The 15,000-nt window shown below is 38.2% G+C and overlaps 1 protein-coding gene across 1 annotated transcript in view; it reads left to right on the forward strand.

The window, feature by feature from the left end:
• LOC137633840 (locomotion-related protein Hikaru genki-like) overlaps window positions 1-15,000 on the forward strand; it is a 149,392-nt gene that overhangs the window by 130,420 nt on the left and 3,972 nt on the right. The window contains exon 9 of the mRNA XM_068366081.1: window positions 3,193-3,363. Within this exon, the coding sequence (XP_068222182.1) occupies window positions 3,193-3,363 (171 nt within the window). The remainder of the gene's footprint in view (window positions 1-3,192; window positions 3,364-15,000) is intronic.

Raw genomic sequence — 15,000 nt, forward strand, 5'->3', positions numbered from 1 at the left:
TGTCTCCCCTACACGCTCTAGTAGTGTCCAGATGTGCATTGCTGTAGCTGTACTCCTTCCCCGATTTCTGAGACGCGTCGGAGTCGTTCGCGTCCGAGTTTACCCTTCTAAGGTAGTTTGCATAATTATCAAAGTTATTACGTATTATGAAATTGTCGTAGAATGGTGCAACTTGTATAGGTTATCAGTTGTGGAAAGTCTTGGTGGATTGTTTGGCTACCATGTGCATGTTTTTTTTTTTTTTTTTTCAGTTAAAATGTCGTTCATCGCCACGAGGACCATTTTACCGCGAGTGCCCCTTTTTCATTTTTTTTCATTTTTTTGCCAAGTCATTTTTCCGTAAGATATTGCCAAATAGTGTCGTAAAACTTTTGCTTGTTTAGTGTTGGAAAGTGTGTCTAGATGATCTGGCTACCCATGCATGACTTTGTTTTTGTCAGATACGACGTAGTTATTGGTATATTGGGTATTTAACTGCGGTTACCAATTTCTGTTTTTTTTTCAATATTTGTAAAAATTACTACGTAGTAAGGAATTGCCGTATATTATTCATTTTTTTTTTCATGTTTATGTGTTAGAAAGTGTGCCTTGATGGTTGGGCTAACAAGTGCATGTCTTTTTTTTTTATCTGAGATGTCGTATATTAGAATGTCGGGCATTTTACCGCGAGTGTCCCTTTTTCATTTTTTTTTTCCATTTTTTTGCCAAGTCATTTTTCCGTAAGATATTGCGAAATAGTGTCGTAAAACTTTTGCTTTTTTAGTGTTGGAAAGTGTGTCTAGATGATCTGGCTACCCATGCGTGATTTTGTTTTTGTCAGATACGACGTAGTTATTGGTATATTGGGTATTTAACTGCGGTTGCCAATTTCTGTTTTTTTTCAATATTTGTAAAAATTTACTATGTAGTAAGGAATTGCCGTATATTATTGATTTTTTTTTTCATGTTTATGTGTTAGAAAGTGTGCCTTGATGGTTGGGCTAACACGTGCATGTCTTTTTTTTTTATCTGAGATGCCGTATATTAGAATGTTGGGCATTTTTCCGCGAGTGCCCCTTTTTATGTGTTTTGCATTTTTTTGCTTAGTCATGTTACCGTAAGGAATTGGCAAGTAGTGTCGCAAAACTTATATTTTTATAGTGTTGGAAAGTGTTTCTAGATGATCTGGCTACCCATGCCTATTTTTTTTTTTAGCCAGATATGGCGTATATATAAGTATGTGTTCGATTTTCCTGTGATTGCCATTTTTTCGTTTTTTCCCATTTCTTTCAAAATTACTACGTACTAAGGAACTATCACAGAGTAATATTTCATTTATATGTTTATTTGTCGGAAAATATGCCTTGATGGTTTGCCTAGCACGTGGCTGAAATTTTTTTTTCTGAAATGCCGTATATTAGAATGGCCATTTTTCCACGAGTGCCCCTTTTTATTTGTTTTGCATTTTTTTGCTTAGTCATGTTACCGTAAGGAATTGGCAAGTAGTGTCGCAAAACTTATAATTTTATAGTGTTGGAAAGTGTTTCTAGATGATCTGGCTACCCATGCCATCTTCTTTTTTTAGCCAGATATGGCGTATATATAGGTATGTGTTCGATTTTCCTGTGATTGCCATTTTTTCGTTTTTTCCCATTTCTTTCAAAATTACTACGTACTAAGGAACTATCACAGAGTAATTATTCATTTAGATGTTTATTTGTCGGAAAATGTGCCTTGATGGTTTGCCTAGCACGTGGCTGAATTTTTTTTTTCTGAAATGCCGTATATTAGAATGTTAGCCATTTTTCCGCGAGTGCCCCTTTTTATTTGTTTTGCATTTTTTTGCTTAGTCATGTTACCGTAAGGAATTGGCAAGTAGTGTCGCAAAACTTATATTTTTATAGTGTTGGAAAGTGTTTCTAGATGATCTGGCTACCCATGCCTATCTTTTTTTTAGCCAGATATGGCGTATATATAGGTATGTGTTCGATTTTCCGGTGATTGCCATTTTTTCGTTTTTTCCCAATTCTTTCAAAATTACTACGTACTAAGGAACTATCACAGAGTAATGATTCCTCTAGATGTTTATTTGTCGGAAAATTTTGTTTACTTTTTTTTTTTGATTGAATATCATCAAATTTTTTTAGCTAAAATATTGTTTTACATTTTTTTTTTCGATTTTATTTCCCTTCAAAAATTTTTTTTTGGGTCAGAATTTTAATTTTATAGTCGTAAAATAATCGACAATTATCCAGCAACCCACCATACAATTTTCATGCATATCCAATAATAATTAGATTAGTAAATAACACCTTGAAATTGACATACCCTTCCTACATTTCAAGTGGCAGATTAGGGAGTCTGAGTCAGTGTGGTTGGCGGCCATTTTGTGGACATATCCGAAGCGTAAGCTGCCCTATCTATATATATTCTTGTTCCCTATAGAATTTGTGATATTTTGGTATATTTTTACCTGCATAAATATCATATTATATATTAAATATATGTATTTTTTTACGGAATTTCTAAGTACTCAAAAATTACCTTTAGATATGGCCCCTGATATAAATGTAATTTACAAATTAATGAAGATTTTTTTTACATATTTCTATTTTAGGATAACATATGTTTATTCCCTAAAAAAATTAGCCACTTCCTATTTCATTTGGGTACCCAAAAAAATTCATGAAATTTGGACAAATTTTTTTGGCCAAAAAAAGTTACCCTTTTTTTCTCATTTCAGATCTTCACCTCCATGGGTCTGACTTCATCTAAGATACATCAAGATGTGTCCTAAACATTCAAAAATCAATTCCTAAAAGGATTTGTGTATATATGTATAAACTTTTTTTTTTATGAATTTTTATGTCAGGTCTTTTTTTTTTTCTACTTAATTTTTTAAAATATTTATAATAAATAGTTTTTCTGCAGATGAGTAGTATTTATCTTTACAGTTGTTTTAAGCATTCATTGAAGTTTTTTTTTTTTGCAAAAGAAAAAAGGAGGTTACTGCAAAAACTGATTTTTCAAGAATTTTTTTTGGCGTCGGGGTCGTTCGCGTCCGAGTATACCCTTAAAGGGGTGTCCGAGGAGCGTACCTATCCAGGGACTGAAGAAGGAAATATGATTTACCGAAAAGCTAACGATTCGGCTTTTTAATTCTACCAATACTTCCTAAACATTGATTATCATTATCATCATTTCTTTCCTTAGAGGTAATATGTGAAGAGGTTAAAGCCCTTTTTCATGGAAACGTAAAATTCCCTCTGAGACGTCGTGTGGGCGATTCCGTCTTCTTCACCTGCAATCCAGGATATGTCCTCCGGGGTCACAGCATCGCATTCTGCACGCAAAGTGGCACCTGGTCACATTCATCACCCACCTGTGAGTATATCAATACTTGTTTTTATTATTATTCTTGCTTGAAGGTACACTTGGGCATACGATTCTATCTAATTTCTCTTCCTCTTGTTCTGTTTAAGTTTACATAATTTATATATGAGATATTTATTTTAATGTTGTTACTCTTCTTAAAATATATTATTTTTCCTTTTTTCCTTTCCTCACTGGGCTATTTTCCCTGTTGGGGCCACTGGCTTATAGCATCTTCATTTTCAAACTAGGGTTATGGCTTAGCAAGTAATAATAATAATAATAATAATAATAATAATAATAATAATAATAATAATAATAATAATAATAATAATAATGATAAAAATAATTACACCATTCAGTTTAACACATGGTATACCGGATTTCCTAATATTTCATTATATTGCACTTTTTCAGATTCATGAAATCAAGCTAGACTAAAGTTGAACTTAAACCAACGTAGGAAATCACAGACACTAATAATGCAAAGCCAGATTAATAAACAATATAAACATCTCTATTCAAACCTTTCCGAAATCACGATAGCACGCTGCACTATAAAGGCTTGAGCAATAAAAGAGGAAGAGGAAGAGGATAGAATAGTACGCTCGAGTGTACCCTCAAGCAAGAGAATTCTAACCCAAGACGGTGGAAGACCATGGTACAGAAGATATGACACTACCAAAGACTAGAGAACAATGTTTTGATTTTGGAGTGTCCTCCTAGAAGAGCTTCTTACCATAGCAAAATAGTCTCTTCTACTCATACCAAGTTGAAAGTGGCCACTAAACAATTACACTACAACTCCTTGAGTGAAGTAGAATCGTTTAGTAATCTGTGATGTCAGGTGTATGAACACGGAAGAAAATATGTAAAGAATAATCCAGACTATTCATTTATATAGACTCAATTGTATCCAAACTATATGTGAACAAAACTTTTTAAATAAGTCGTGGTACATCCTTTGTTCAAGATATCGAATTTTCTTAAGCATTATGGATAATATTTGTATCAAATGATGACGTAGCAATCTTGAATATGTTTTTATGAAGTATTTCATCCACTTTTCCAGTAACCAATGCTAGCAAGTGACATGAGGTTCGTCCACTTGGCCCTGAACCAGAGCTAGTAAGTGACACGAGGTTCGTCCACTTTGCCCTGAACCAATGCTAGCAAGTGACATGATGATCGTCCACTTTCCCCTAAACCAATGCTAGCAAGTGACATGAGGTTTGTTCACTTTGCCATGAACCATCACTAGCAAGTGACATGAGGTTCGTCCACTTTGTCCTGTACCAGTGATAGCAAGTGACATTAGGTTCGTCCACTTTGCTCTTAACCAGTGCTAGCAAGTGACATGGGGTTCCTCCACATTTCCCTGAACCTGATATAGCAGGTGACACGAGGTTCGTCCATTTTGTCCTGAACCAGTGCTACAAGTGACACGAGGGTCGTCCATTTTGCCCTGAACCTGTGCTAGGAAGTGACAAGAGGTTCGCCCACTTTGCCCTGAACCAGTCCTCGCAAGTGACACAAGTTTCATCCACTTTGCCCTGAAACATTGCTAGCATAAGGTTCGTCCACTTTGCCCTGAAACATTGCTAGCATAAGGTTCGTCCACTTTGCCCTAAACCAGTGATAGCAAGTGACATGAAGATCGTCCACTTTGCCCTAAACTAATGCTAGCAAGTGACATGAGGTTCGTCCACTTTTCCCTGAACCAGTGATAGCAAGTAACATGAGGTTCGATCACTTTGTCCTGAACCAGTGCTAGCAAGTGACAAGAGGGTCGTCCACTTTTTCATGAACCAGTGCTAGGAAGTGACAAGAGGTTTGTCTACTTTGCCTTCAACCAGTAATAGCAAGTGACATGAGGTTCATCCACTTTGCCCTGAACTAGTGGTAACAAGTGACATGAGATTCGTCCAATTTGCCCAAAACCAGTGATAGCAATAACATGAGGTTCATCCATTTTGCCCAGAATTAGTGCTAGCAAGTGACAAGAGGTTCGTACACTTTGCCATGAAACAGTGATAACAAGTGATATGAGGTTCATCCTCTTTGTTCTGAACCAGTGCTAGTAAGTGACATGAGGTTCGTTGACTTTGCCCTGAACCAGTGATGGCAGATGAAATGAGGTTCGTCCACTTTGCCCTGAACTAGTGATAGCAAGTGACATGGGGTTCGTCCACTTTGCCCCGAACCAGTGATAGCAAGTGACTTGAGGTTCATGCACTTTACCCTGAACCCGTGATAGCAAGTGACATAAGATTCGCCCATTTTGCCCTTAACCAATAATAGCAAGAGGCATGAGGTTCATCCACTTTGCCCTAGACATGTGATAGCAAGTGACACGAGGTTCATTTACTTCACCCTGAACCAGTGCTAGCAAGTGACATGATGTTCGTACACTTTGCCCTGAACCAGTGATAGCAAATAACATGAGGTTTGTCCACTTTGTCTTGAACCAGTGCTAGCAAGTGATATGAGTTTCGTCCACTTTGCCCTAAACCAATGTTAGCAAGTGACATGAGGTTTGTTCACTTTGCCCTGAACCAGTGATACCAAATGACATGAGGTTCGTCCACTTTGCCCTGAAATAGTGATAGCGTGCGAAATAAGGTTCACCCCCTCCACTCTGAACCAGTGGTAGCAAGTGATATGAAGGTTCTCTACTTTGCCCTGAAGCAGTGCTAGCAAGTGACATGAGGTTCACCCACTTTGCCCTGAACCAGTGATAGCAAATAACATGAGGTTTGTCCACTTTGTCTTGAACCAGTGCTAGCAAGTGATATGAGTTTCGTCTACTTTGCCCTAAACCAATGTTAGCAAGTGACATGAGGTTTGTTCACTTTGCCCTGAACCAGTGATACCAAATGACATGAGGTTCGTCCACTTTGCCCTGAAATAGTGATAGCGAGCGAAATAAGGTTCACCCCCTCCACCCTGAACCAGTGGTAGCAAGTGATATGAGGGTTCTCTACTTTGCCCTGAAGCAGTGCTAGCAAGTGACATGAGGTTCACCCACTTTGCCCTGAACCAGTGATAGCAAATAACATGAGGTTTGTCCACTTTGTCTTGAACCAGTGCTAGCAAGTGATATGAGTTTCGTCTACTTTGCCCTAAACCAATGTTAGCAAGTGACATGAGGTTTGTTCACTTTGCCCTGAACCAGTGATACCAAATGACATGAGGTTCGTCCACTTTGCCCTGAAATAGTGATAGCGAGCGAAATAAGGTTCACCCCCTCCACCCTGAACCAGTGGTAGCAAGTGATATGAGGGTTCTCTACTTTGCCCTGAAGCAGTGCTAGCAAGTGACATGAGGTTCACCCACTTTGCCCTGAACCAGTGATAGCAAATAACATGAGGTTTGTCCACTTTGTCTTGAACCAGTGCTAGCAAGTGATATGAGTTTCGTCTACTTTGCCCTAAACCAATGTTAGCAAGTGACATGAGGTTTGTTCACTTTGCCCTGAACCAGTGATACCAAATGACATGAGGTTCGTCCACTTTGCCCTGAAATAGTGATAGCGAGCGAAATAAGGTTCACCCCCTCCACCCTGAACCAGTGGTAGCAAGTGATATGAGGGTTCTCTACTTTGCCCTGAAGCAGTGCTAGCAAGTGACATGAGGTTCACCCACTTTGCCCTGAACCAGTGATAGCAAATAACATGAGGTTTGTCCACTTTGTCTTGAACCAGTGCTAGCAAGTGATATGAGTTTCGTCTACTTTGCCCTAAACCAATGTTAGCAAGTGACATGAGGTTTGTTCACTTTGCCCTGAACCAGTGATACCAAATGACATGAGGTTCGTCCACTTTGCCCTGAAATAGTGATAGCGAGCGAAATAAGGTTCACCCCCTCCACCCTGAACCAGTGGTAGCAAGTGATATGAGGGTTCTCTACTTTGCCCTGAAGCAAGCAAGTGACATGAGGTTCACCCACTTTGCCCTGAACCTGCCATAGCAAGTGACATGAGGTTCATCCACTTTGCCCTGAACCAGTGCTAAAAAGTTAAATGATGTTCGTACACTTTGCCCTAAACCAGTGATAGCAAGTGACATGAAGATCGTCCACTTTGCCCTAAACTAATGCTAGTAAGTGACATGAGGTTTGTTCAATTTGCCCTGAACCAGTGATAGCAAGTGACATGAGGTTCGACCACTTTGTCCTGAACCAGTGCTAGCAAGTGACAAGAGGGTCGTCCACTTTTTCATGAACCAGTGCTAGGAAGTGACAAGAGGTTCGTCTATTTTGCCTTCAGCCAGTAATAGAAAGTGATATGAGGTTCGTCCACTTTGCCCTGAACTAGTGGTAACAAGTGATATGAGATTCGTCCGATTTGCCCAAAACCAGTGATAGCAAGTAGCATGAGGTTCATCCATTTTGCCCTGAATTAGTGCTAGCAAGTGATAAGAGGTTCGTACACTTTGCTCTTGCCCTAAACCAATATTAGCAAGTGACATGAGGTTTGTTCTGTTGGCCCTAAACCAGTGATACCAAATGACATGAGGTTCATCCACTTTGCCCTGAAATAGTGATAGCGAGCGACATAAGGTTCACCCCCTCCGCCCTGAACCAGTGGTAGCAAGTGACATGAGGTTTCTCCACTTTGCCCTGAACCAGTGCTAGCAATTGACACGAGGTTCACCCACTTTGCCCTGATCCTGCCATAGGAAGTGACATGAGGTTCATCCACTTTGCCCTGAACCAGTGCTAGAAAGTGAAATGATGTTCGTACACTTTGCCCTAAACCAGTGATAGCAAGTAACATGAAGATCGTCCACTTTGCCCTAAACTAATTTTAACAAGTGCCATGAGGTTTGTTCATTTTGCCCTGAACCAGTGATAGCGAGTGACATGAGGTTCGTCCACTGTGACCTGAAACAGTGATAGTGAGTGACATGATGTTCACCCACTCTGCCCTGAACCATTAGTAGTTAATGACATGAAATACGTCCATATTGCCCTCAACCAGTGATAGCAAGTGACATGAGGTGCATCTACTTAGCCCTGATCCAGTGCTAGCATGTGACATGATGTCCGTACACTTTGCCTTGAACTAATGATAGCAAATGACATGAGGTGTGTCCACTTTGCCTTGAACTACTGCTAGCAATGGCACGAGGTTCATCCACTTTGCCCTAAACTAGTGATAGCAAGTGACATGAGGATCGTCCACTTTCCCCTGAACCAGTGATAGCAAGTGACATGAGGTTCGTTCACTTTGCCCTGAGCCAGTGTTAGCAAGTGGAATCGGGTTCGTCCACTTTGCTGTGAACCAGTGACAGCAAGTGACATGAGGTTTAACTACTTTGCCCTGAAACACTGATAGCAAGTGACATGAGGTTCGTTCATTTTGCCCTGAACCAGTTCTAGCAAGTGACATGAGGCTCATCCACTTTGCCCTGAACCAGTGCTAGCACATGACAGGAGGTTCATCCATGAAGCGCTGAACCAGTGCTAGCAAGTGACATGAGGTTCGTCCACTTTTCACTAAACTAGTGATAGCAAGGGACATGATGTTCGACCACTTTTTCCTGAACTAGTGCTAGCAAGTGACATAAGGTTCGTCCACTTTGCCCTGAACCAGTACTAGCAGGTGACATGAGGCTCGTCCACCTTGCCCTAAACCAGTGCTAGCAAATGACATGATGTTCGTCCACTTTGCCCTGAACCTCTGCTAGCAAGTGACTGGAGGTTCGTCCACTTTTCCCTGAACCTCTGCTAGCAAGTGACATGATGTTCGTCCACTTTGCCCTGAACCTGTGCTAGCAAGTGACATGTAGTAGGGGAAACAAAAGACAGATATCATGAACAAGATATTGGTAGCTTGTGTCTGTATTTATAGTTCTTAATATAATCGCACAACCTCTTATAAAAATTTATTTAACACTACACTTCTGATGAAACAAATTGTTCTGTACCTTTTAAAGCAAAATATTCTACATACACAAACAAACGGATTGGTTTGAAGAGTATACTATTACAAAATATTAATTAAAAAAATGAATATCATAAAAAAGTATGGAAACTTGCTTACTCATACAGAAAAAATATGCACTGTGTAAGAACATGAACATGCAAATGATATATATATATATATATATATATATATATATATATATATATATATATATATATATATATATATATATATATATATACATATATATATATATATATATATATATATATATATATATGTATATATATATATGTATATATATATATATATATGTGTGTATATATATACTGTATATGTATATATATATATATATATATATATATATATATATATATATATATATATATATATATATATATATATATATATGTATATATGTATGTGTAGATATGTATATGTATATATATATATATATATATATATATATATATATATATATATATATATATATATATATATATATATACACATATATATCTTCTGTATACTTACACAAACATCTCTCTCTCTCCTCTCTCTCTCTCTCTCTCTCTCTCTCTCTCTCTCTCTCTCTCTCTCTCTCTCTCTCTCCCTCTCTTTCTATAAATATATATATATATATATATATATATATATATATATATATATATATATATATATATATATATATATATATGTATATATATACATATATATATATATATATATATATATATATATATATATATATATATATATATATATATATATATATATATTGTAATATCAGCTACTTAAGTTTTATCTTGTGGCTCCATTAAAGTAAACATTTGTTTATTAAATTTTTATCAGTTCATTTGAGCCTCGAATTCTTGGTTCAAGTTTTGTATTGTTGCGCTCCCCCACCGAATGTTATTTGCTAATTGGTACTCCGCCCATGAAATGTTCTCTTTACTTTCATGTATGAGTGTTTTGGTAGTTTCGTCTTCTGTCTCCTGCCACGTTGGACTGTTTAAGAGGCGATTTACATATTTTTCGTCTGGATGGAGGGCAGATTGTTTTCGGCTCTCTTGTGGAGGAGTTCTCGCCCTTTATTTTCACGGCCCGTTGATCTGTGTGGCGATCACCACCTTGCACAAATGCTCTGCTACGTATACTTTGTTGGAAGTCTTGCTTCGAGTGGACTCGTCTGCTGCTGATGTATCAATGTCCTTTGGATGTATACACCTAACCCCCTTTTTTGGCTGCGGTTGTGTTCGCGAGCTTCTAAGTGAACCGAGACCATCGTCATCATCTACGTCTTGAGTCCTCTCGACTAGTTATGGTGACGCCCCTAGAATCCTAAAAACGGCCGTTGTCTCGAGATCTTCTGAGAGTTGTTAGGAGGCCTCTTGGTCGTGAAGAAAAGTAAGCTTCCGATTATGTTTATTCTTCGTATCCGCGAATATATACTTTTCCTTGTGGTTGGGGAATAGTGTCTTGGGAGGACTAAAGCCTTCGAAACTAAACTGTTTCAGTGCTGGAATTGTGTTTTCGTCCGTAACGTGGGAACATATGTATATGTAATGGTACATTTTCATAAATATTGTGTGCAGTTAGGCTAAGCTTTTCTTTCTTTCTTTAATCTCTCACTTATTATTGACTTTGTGTGAAAGTTGGTTTTCTCCCTTCTCCTCGATACTTTCCCTCGAACTATCATTTGAATGAAGGTTAGCTGTAAGACTGAATGGTAGTTGTAAGTGTATGTGACTGTGCCTTCAGCCAATAATTCGAGGATGTGTGCTAATAACTTCTTGTAATAAATCCTAATTTTTACGTTTGTTTTTAATTACCCCCTCAAAGTGTATTTTTATTCTCTGTATTGCTGGTAAACTTTACTCTTTAGCCTACAAGCTATCGTAGTAAAAGTAATTTTGTTGGAAGACCCAGTAAACGCTTGGACAAATTATTTTATATTTAAGGGATTTTTGTTAAATATCTCTTCCGAATAACAGAGTTCCTAACATTTTTGGCGACCTTGCCAGGATTTGTTACCAGCAATATAGCAGTTAAACACTTGAGGGGTTATAAGGAGATAAAATTTAGGTAATTGATAATAGGTTTCACCCAAAGTAGGTAACATGGGATCCCCAAAAGAAAACGTTGAGGCGGCGGCGATTCGTTTCTTAGATGATGATGATTGGGAAAGAAAGCTGTATGATTTAAAAAGGGATGATTTGTGGTTCTTTGTAGACTTCTTTAGTTTGAGTCTTCCCACCGAGATCAGGAAGGGTCCTTTGTTATGGGAGGTGGTTAAGGCTGCGAAAGCTTATAAAGAATCTATTTTGGAAGTTAGTCATGGTGAAGAAACTTCTGGTAGCGATGAAAAACAGGACAGGGTTAGGCAGGAACTAGCAGGGAGGTCAGGTGACTTACAGTTAGATATCTTGAGGGAACAGAGTAAAATAAAAGATTTGGAATTTAAATCCTTACAATTGCAAGCAGAGGAGAGAGCTAAGGATAGGCAACACGAAAAGGAGTTATTAGAACTTCAGATAAAGTTGAGTGGTGATGATAGTACTTTTAAAAATAATAATTTCAACTTGATGACTGCCATAAAGTTAATTCCTTGCTTTATCGAAGAGGATGTACCTGAATTTTTCACGGCTTTCGAACGTATTGCTATCAAACTCTCGTGGCCTCGAGATATGTGGACGACTTTAGTGCAATGTAAATTGAAAGGTAAGGCTCAGCGTGTATTCAATACACTTAGTGATGAACTTTCCTCAGATTATGATATTGTTAAATCTATTATATTGAAAGCCGATGATCTCGTCCCAGAAGCATATCGGCAAAAATTCCGTGATTTAAGGAAAGATTTGGACACTACCTTTATTGAATTTTCCAGGAAGAAAGGACAATTTTTTGAGGATTGGCTAAGGAGTAAGGAGGTGGATAACTTTGATAAACTAAAGGAACTCATCCTGATTGAGGAATTTAAGAGAATGGTGTCTAAAGACCTTAAAATACATCTTGAAGAGCTCAAAATAGATTCTCTTCAAGAAATCGCAATTGCGGCTGACGAATATCCACTAGCTCATCGTCAGGAATCTGGGAAAAGGGAGATCAATTTTGGCAAGGAAGTTTCCCCCCATGACAAATTGAGGAAAAGTAATAGGCCAAAAGAAACTAGCTTTGTAGTCAAAGATGAAAATAACTACTCTGGCATAGAAGGTAAGATCTGTAGTGTAATACCTCGTAGTTTTTCCAATAGTAATAGATTTAGTAATAGCACTACTACCGGTAGTAGTGACAATCTGGAGCGCAGGTCAAATATTACATGTTTTTGGTGTAGTCGGAAGGGACATATCAAGGCAGAGTGTAGGGCAATGCAAAGATTCCTTGCTAGCCAAAACAGAGAAGCAATCAATCTGTTAACAGCTGAACAACCTTCAGAAGAAGAAACGAAGTGACTAAAATTTCGTAAGTATATTTCGAATGGGTCTATTTTCATCAACAGTGACAAGAAACTAGGCAGAGGTATTAAAATTTTGCGTGACACGGGAGCCGCACAGTCATTAATTTTAAGAAAATCTGTGCCTCAGGGTTTTGTGTTTGCCAGTAATGATTTTGTGGTCTTAGGAGGTTTTCCAAATACATTAGTATCGTGCCCTCTTGAAACACTTTATTTAGAAGCTGATTATTTTAAAGGTAATGTAAAATTAGCAATAGTGGATACATTGCCCATTCCTGGAATTGACTTGATTTTTGCTAATGATTTGGTGGTTGAAAATGAACTAAATTTTTTTCCAATTTTATCTTTGATAGAGAAAGATTGTCTTTGTGATGGCTCTTTGCTGGAGTTTGGTGTTCCTGTTTCCATTGTCACTCGTTCCCGTTCAAAGGGGGTAGACTTAGAAGAAATTGATTTAGACTTAGAAAGTGTAAATAGTCAGGTAACTGACCTTGTGACTAGTGGCAAATTGAGTAGTATAATTTTTGATGATGTTGACTGGGAACCCGAGGCCTTGAAGGAAGCCCAATCAAGGGAATTTAATGATGTGACTACTGAATCTATTGTAAATGATTCCTCCAAACCTTATTTTGTTAAAGAAGATGGTCTACTATATAGGGTCAGTAGAGCAGTGGAAGCTCCTGCTGACCAGATAGAAGTGGTCCGTCAGTTAGTAGTTCCCGAGAAGTATCGGAGGAAATTGTTATGGTTGTCTCATGAGAACAATCTTGCCGGACATTTCGGTGTCCGGAAGACGTTTCAGAAGTTAGCCGAACATTTCTTCTGGCCTAGGATGCGCACAGATGTAAAAAAAACATGTCCACTCTTGTAACACCTGCCAAATCGTGGGTAAGCCAAATCAAAAGGTACCTAGAGCTCCTTTAATTCCAATTCCTGCTGTCGGGGAACCCTTTAGGGAAGTCATAGTAGATGTGGTTGGTCCGTTGCCGCGAACACGAAGTGGCAATGAGTATATTTTGTCCATAATAGATAGGATGTCACGCTTCCCTGAGGCTATTCCCTTACGGAGAATAGGGAGTGAGAAAATCATGGAGGCATTAATTGTATTCTTTACTAGGTTTGGCTTTCCCAAGGTTTTGCAAACTGATTGCGGTACAAATTTTACCAGCAGAAATTTCAAAAGGAAGATGGAGGAGTTAGGAGTCAAACATACAACCTCAACTCTCTACCATCCTGAAAGTCAGGGTCAGGTGGAGAGGTTCCACCAAACTTTGAAGAGTGTTCTGAAGAAATTTTGTTTCGAGACTGGTAGCGAGTGGGACAAAGAATTGCCATATGCATTATTTGCTATTAGATCTATTCCAAATGAAACTATTGGGTTCTCTCCTTTCAATCTAGTCTTTGGTCATAGTGTGAGAGGTCCTCTTGATGTGGTCAGGGAGCACTGGGAGGGGGAAACCCCGGAAATCAATGTACTGGACTATATATCGAATTTGCAAGCTAAACTTCAAAATGCTTTGTCTTTTGCTAAAGAAAATTTGGCAAAAGGGCAAGCTGTAATGAAAAGTAATTATGACATAAAATCTAGACGCAGAGAATTTTCACCAGGTGACAGAGTTCTGGTTTTGCTTCCTATGCCTGGGAATCCTCTCAAGGCACAATTTTCTGGGCCGTGGAGAATTTTAAAGCAAATGAGTGAAGTAAATTACTTAGTGGAGACTCCTGGACGTAAGAGGAAGTCTCAACATTGCCATATAAATATGTTAAAACCTTATGTTAGTATAAGTAGTGAAGAAGTAGAAGTAGGACCAATTTCTTTAGTTGAGGTGGTTACCGAAGTTGATGAAGAATTGACAATTGGACCAAATATTTTATCAAATAATTCTGATGTCCTTAATAACCTTTCTTTGAAATTTCAGCATTTGGATCCAGATAAAGCTTCTTCCCTTGTTGACTTAATAAATCAATATAAAGACCTTTTTCAGGATGCACCGGGATTGACTACTATTTTAGAACATGATGTAGACGTTGGGGACACCCAACCTATGAAACAATGCCCTTACAGGTTAAATCCCGTAAAAAGGGATATAGTTAAGGAAGAGGTTAAATACATGTTAGACCATAATTTGATAACTCCTAGCACTAGTCCGTGGAGTTCTCCTGTGGTTCTTGTAAAGAAGGAAGGAGGGCAAAATCGACTGTGCTTTGATTATCGTAAAATCAACGAGGTTACTAAAACAGATTCCTATCCTTTGCTTCGGGTGGAG

Source organism: Palaemon carinicauda, chromosome 43, assembly GCF_036898095.1.
Source record: "Palaemon carinicauda isolate YSFRI2023 chromosome 43, ASM3689809v2, whole genome shotgun sequence".
In the NCBI taxonomy this organism is placed as follows: domain Eukaryota; kingdom Metazoa; phylum Arthropoda; class Malacostraca; order Decapoda; family Palaemonidae; genus Palaemon; species Palaemon carinicauda.